Here is a 6,064-nt window from a genome sequence, read left to right on the forward strand (position 1 = left end):
ATTTATTTTTTATTTTTAAAGAATAGAGAGTGCTAGAGTTGAAGGGTTAAATAAAGTTAATAAATAAATGCTGTGATTGTCATATTTTATAATGTCAGAAACTCTCCTGAGGCTCATTTCAGTCTTGTAAGGAATCGATTATATTCATGATACATACAGACATTTCACACATTCAAGTCACCTTTATTTATACAGCGCTTTGTACAGTATAGATTGATTCAAAGCATCTTTTTCAGTGAGAAACAAGAAATAGTGATCACATACTACATATTCATTAAAATATGATCTCAAGCCGATTTGTCATTGTGCGTTATTACAAACTATTCAGAAAAAAAAAAAAATCATATGAATTATAACATATATTATATATATGACTCATGGGGACTCGTTTCACGGTGGGGACCTAAACTGAGGTCCCCACGGGTAAACAAGCTAATAAATCACACAGAATGAAGTTTTTTGAAAATCTAAAAATGCAGAAAGTTTGCAGAAAGTACAGTACAAAAAGCATTACGCCTATGGAGAGTCCCCACAAGGATAGCAAACCAGACGTGTGTGTGTGTGTGTGTGTGTGTGTGTGTGTGTGTGTGTATCTGTGCGTCAATTAAAGCAGCGCATTAAACTGTGATTAAATCGAACGGTTTTACTGCTCAACTGGCCTTTTCACACAAATGGTGTTCAGTAGGGTCACATTGTAAATCTGTTATTCAAAGTCTAATTTAAATGTTAAAATAAAGAAACTTCTAGGATTTTGAAAAGTAAAAAAAAAACTATTAACAAATATTAAAATACTTTAAATATAGACTTTTAAATATCCAAGCAAAAATCTATATCTACTACATATATACAGCTGGTTAACCAGAAATATGTCCAAAAGACTGCCAACCCCTGGTCTAGATGAGAATTTATGACACATTTATTCTGATTCATGTTATTTGACTGACACTGTATTCATGTAATTAAACTCTATAACATCTCACTGTTACCGATTCATCATGCAGCTCAAAGCATTATGGGTAGAATCTCTCATCAGTCTATTCTGATTCATCAACACAGTTCCACTGATGATTCATAACCAACTCTAAACCCAGGATAGAGCGGCTGAGTGAATGTGGTCTGGACTGTGTGGATGAGGCTCATTGTGTCAGAGAGGCTGTAGAAGGACAGAGTTCCTGCACCGTGATCCACATACACTCCTACTATATAGTGGTCATCACACACTTCTGTTATATAGCTTATGGGCTTTACAGGGAGAACAGTCTTTAAATTATTGTGTGTGAATGCGTATCTGTTAGGAAAGCAGCTCAAACTCCAGGACTGATCATTATTTCCAAACACACTCTCATAACTTCCCTTCCTGCTGATGCTCTTATATGACACTGATATCTCCACACCCTTATCTCCACTCCACTCAATCTCCCAGTAACAGCATCCACACACACTCTCTCTACACAACACCTGCTCCCAATAATCAAATCTGTCTGGATGATCAGGATACGGTTGTTTCTCTTTCACACGAGTCACCTTTCTGTTCTTCTCAGTCAGAATAAGTGCAGAGTTTGCTGTGTTTGGATCCAGTGTGAGAGAACAGGCATCTGAACACAAAAACAGAGACATTAAGAATAACAACAATCACTACAGCTGTGAGCGTGTGTGTGTGTGTGTGTGTGTGTGTGTGTAGACATACATTTCTCCAGTCCTGCTGTAATCCTGGATTCTCCTCCATGATTCACACTATAAAACAACACACAGACACATTCAGTCAGTCAACAAACACAACATCAAATTATGATTCCAGTTATGGTTTTGAAAACAAGAAAATCGAGATAAAACATTAAATCAAAAATGTAATTTGTCCAATTCATGTTTGTCTTTATTTTCAGAACAGAAACTGATCTGCTCTAAAACTCAGAGATTCCTATATTTGTGAGATTCAGTCTAAACTGTTTTGAGGTTCATTTATCAGATTTTTTGTCTCTAGAACAGTGGTCTTCACTATTTTTTCATGAGGGCTGCACTGATAGGACAAAGTCAATAGGAGAGCCACTTTTACCGCAAAGTATCATCCAGTCATAAATAGCATGTATGCTTATCAATCTGTCATCCCTGAACATACAGTATGGGGGGGGGATACATTATCCCATCATGTATCTAACCATACAAGAGCACATTCGGCGTTAAGAGCTGGAAAGACTGCTAAAACTGGCGACACTGCAGTGAGTCTGTGTCATGGACGTAAAGGCAGAGCAAGTTAAAATATCTTTTCTAATCTATATTTCCATCTAATAATGCCACTTTTTAGCTATTTTTTTTTAGATATAAATTATTTGAATCGTATCTTGTCTACACCGGACGTGACAGTTGTCATGTTGCGCTGCACCCAACTGGAAGTCTGTCTACACTGGACGCGACAAAGCGACCTTTTGAACATTGAATCATTTGAACATTGTGTCAGTACGTCATAAATGGAACGAGGCATCAGTTTACTGACGGGCATTGTGTCGCATCGCACCGTGCCGCATCCAGGTTGTGGCTAGAAGGGATACAGCTCCGACCAGAAACTAACAATGAAATTTAATTTTCAACCTATTAGATTGTGTTTTATTAACGTCTACACCTACCCCTTACAATAATATAAAAATAATAATTATTGTTGTACAGTGTGACAAAAATGACGCTGTATTGATTTGTGCGTATAATGGGTTCTATCGTCTTTTGTTGCGTTGCGCCGCTCGCGTCCAGTGTAGACACTGTGTGACTTTTTTAACGGGTTATGCTGCAGTAGCCCTGCTTGTTTTTAATGTTTTATGAAATATCCATATTGACTGCATGATCATGTCATCGCATTATTTACTGCCATAAGAGCCCCAAATTAAAGCTTGGTGAGCCGCAGGAGGCTCACGTGCCACGCAATGAGTAACACTGCTCTAGAAAATCTGTGACATTTTTATAAAGAGAACCTAATAACTCATTTACAAATGCATTGTAAATCATTGATAAACATTTATAAGTGCATGAATAAAAAGGGTGATTTTAAAGCAATACCTGCCAAATAAGTGAGCCATTTTAACTCAAAACCACTCAAAACCAGATTCCTGATTAATTTCATGATGCAGCAAAAATAGAGGATTACAGTGAGACTGAAGGTGTTTGTATCTCATGGCAACATCTCCAAGACGCTTCAAGAAACCTACCTGCAAAGCTACAGTACTGTTAAAAGTTTTAGACACTTGTGTAAAAATGCTGTCGGATGCTGTCAAAAACAATGTCATAAATAGTTTTTTTTATCAATTAACGTCTATTAACAAAATGAAAAATATGTATGAGATGTTTGATGAATTCACCACACAAAATTCATGCGAAGTGAAACGCACGGATTGCAAAACATTATTAACAAAATAATACACACATTATTTCTCTGAGGGTTGCACTTCACTAAATAAAATTATTTAATAAATACCTGAATACAATAAGCATATCTTGCAAGCAATCCTGGTGCTCTGTGTTTGGATGTAAGACTGAACATAAGAGTCTTCATTTTCTCCCAACATCTGAGCTGCGGAGGACGCTGTGGATTACTTTCATTTTTCAAGGTAATGCGCCTCAAAATCTACCTAAATATGTGTATCATTCCAGACTCCTTTGTGAATGTCATATCGTTAGTGCTTTAACCGTATTTGTGTGTGTACATTAAGTATTTTTAAACTGATCAGCGCCGTGCGTGTGAGATTAGTTTGAGCCGTTCGTAGCGCGAGATTCGTTCACAGGGTTTCTGCAGGATTTTTAAGCTCAAATTTAAGACTTTTTAAGACCTGCACAAATAAAATTAATACCATATGAGCGGCGTAGGACAATGTCTATAGTACCATATTAAACTGTAAAATGACTGTAAAAAGCATCATTTACAATTCAGATACAAGTTTTCACAAAAACAAAAAGTTTTATAAAATGATAAACTTTACATTTCAGCCTTTAAACCATTTTTAAGAAAATGGGTAAGTCAAAAGTATTAATTATTATATTGATATTAAACAATTATTATCAATAAATTATTATACAGATTAAATAATATGAATTAAGGGTGTACGATATTGACAAAAAATTATATCTTCTGGGATTTTATCGCTAACGATAATTAGACGATATTTTGCTGAGTGTGTTATTGTGCTGGTATCTTAAAGATTACCGAGGACAGCTGACTCCCGAATTTTTTTGATATTCTTCATATTCTGTGTGGTCAGTTCCCAGCAGTGATAGAAATTAATCTTTTCCAATAAGTTTTATGGGCATTTTTACCTTTAAGCCATTTTTTTTCTAAAAGTGTGCATCATCTTCAAATTCAAAATTCAAATTCTTGCATTTGGGCTATTACCAAACAAATGAAATTAGTATCAACAAAATTTTTCTTTGTAATGCATCTGAAGTGGCATTTAGATGTATTTATCATTTAAACAGTTGATTCATTCAGGAAAGATAGACCGTCATGTTGCTCAATGATTTTTGTTGGAGAAATAGAGCAAAAGCAGGAAATATGGTGTCTAAAACGTAAGTCTCTTAACATTAACTTGAACTGTTGCATAAAATCAATATCACATTTGTAATCATGCTGACATTTGGAGAGAAAAAAAACGGCACTCTTCGTGTGATATTAACTATGTGAAATTATATAAATATAGGCTATACATTTTCTTCCCCCATATCTTAAATTATGTGATCATTCTAAATGCATTTTAATAGACTGAATCGTGCAGTCAATGAAGGCACTCGTACACGCACTAGTTTAACTGTTAACCGATTAATTCTCTGCTCTAAATGTTATAGAGTTTAATTCTCTGAAATATAACGGTTTACCGGTAAAGGCAGAACACAAAGCAGTGCAGAACCGGACTTTGAACTTACAGCGCTCATGTTTATTTAATGAAATCATAGTCTTTTGAAGTTTTATCGTCACATTCAGCCATATCGCAATTCCGTTCTTTCAGTCTCCAAATTTAAGACCTCTTGAAATCATAATTAAGACTTTCTTGCACAATTGAAAACTTTTTAAGGCCTTAAATTTGATACAACTAAATTTAAGACTTTTTAAGACCCCGCGGAAACCCTGCGTTCGGTAGTGCGGCTCTGTAACATTGCGTTATTTCGTCCTGTTATAATAAATGATCCGTTGGGTTTTTTGGGCTGAAACTTCAGACACATTCTGGGGACACACAAGACCAATATTACATCTTGTAAAAAGGGGCATAAAATGTGCCCTTTAAATGAACGGAGACTATCTTGTGTTTTTCCATGGGTGCTTGAATGTTTATTATTATTATTATTTATTATTTAGTCATTTAACAGACACTTTTATCCAAAGCGACTTACAAATGAGGACAATAGAAGCAATCAAAATCAACAAAAGAGCAATAATATGCAAGTGCTATGACAAGTCTCGGTTAGCCTAACAGTAAATGTCGATGCCTATGTATGTATATATCTGCAAGAATATTTTCAAAATGTAATCGGTTCGTGGTGTAAAAAAAGTTGAAGACCCCTGCACTAAAGGAGGTTTTCGCATTTGGCTCCCAAACTCTGGAATAGCCTGATAACGTTCGGGGTTCAGACACACTCTCTCTGTTTAAATCTAGCTTAACAAAAACACATCTCTTTAGCCAAGCTATTAATGTATCTCATAACCTTGTACTCCAGTTTGTGCTTTACACATTATTATTCTTTGCTTGAAATGGTTTGAACAGCAGCTACACTCATTTTTCTTTTATTTGCTTTTCTGTTTCTGCCATGGTATGGGAATCTCATGGTAACTAGCAATTACACAAGCTTCAGTCTGGATCCATCCTCTTAAGAAGATCTGAGCCAACATACAAAACTACCAATTTTTTTTGTGAAGCTGCTTTGCAGTGATTTGTATTGTGAAAAGTGCTATACAAATAAACGTTCATTGAATTTGAGATGACTCAACACCTGAGCAGAGATAATGCCTACCCCTCTGAGGACCTCAGATGACAACCCTGAACCATCATACAAACAACATATAATCATTGCTGCTAATAAGGTTCACCATTTA

General features: G+C 35.6%; 1 protein-coding gene across 1 annotated transcript in view; it reads right to left on the bottom strand.

The window, feature by feature from the left end:
• Positions 1-114: 114 nt before the first annotated feature.
• The window catches only part of LOC131537379 (NACHT, LRR and PYD domains-containing protein 12-like), a 46,724-nt gene continuing 40,774 nt past the window's right edge, over positions 115-6,064 (bottom strand). Inside the window, exons 9-10 of the mRNA XM_058770750.1 lie at positions 1,688-1,734; positions 115-1,595 (exon numbers count right to left, since the gene is read on the bottom strand). Coding sequence (XP_058626733.1) covers positions 1,048-1,595; positions 1,688-1,734 — 595 coding nt within the window. The 3' untranslated portion in view covers positions 115-1,047. The remainder of the gene's footprint in view (positions 1,596-1,687; positions 1,735-6,064) is intronic.

Source organism: Onychostoma macrolepis, chromosome 03, assembly GCF_012432095.1.
Source record: "Onychostoma macrolepis isolate SWU-2019 chromosome 03, ASM1243209v1, whole genome shotgun sequence".
Lineage (NCBI taxonomy): Eukaryota > Metazoa > Chordata > Actinopteri > Cypriniformes > Cyprinidae > Onychostoma > Onychostoma macrolepis.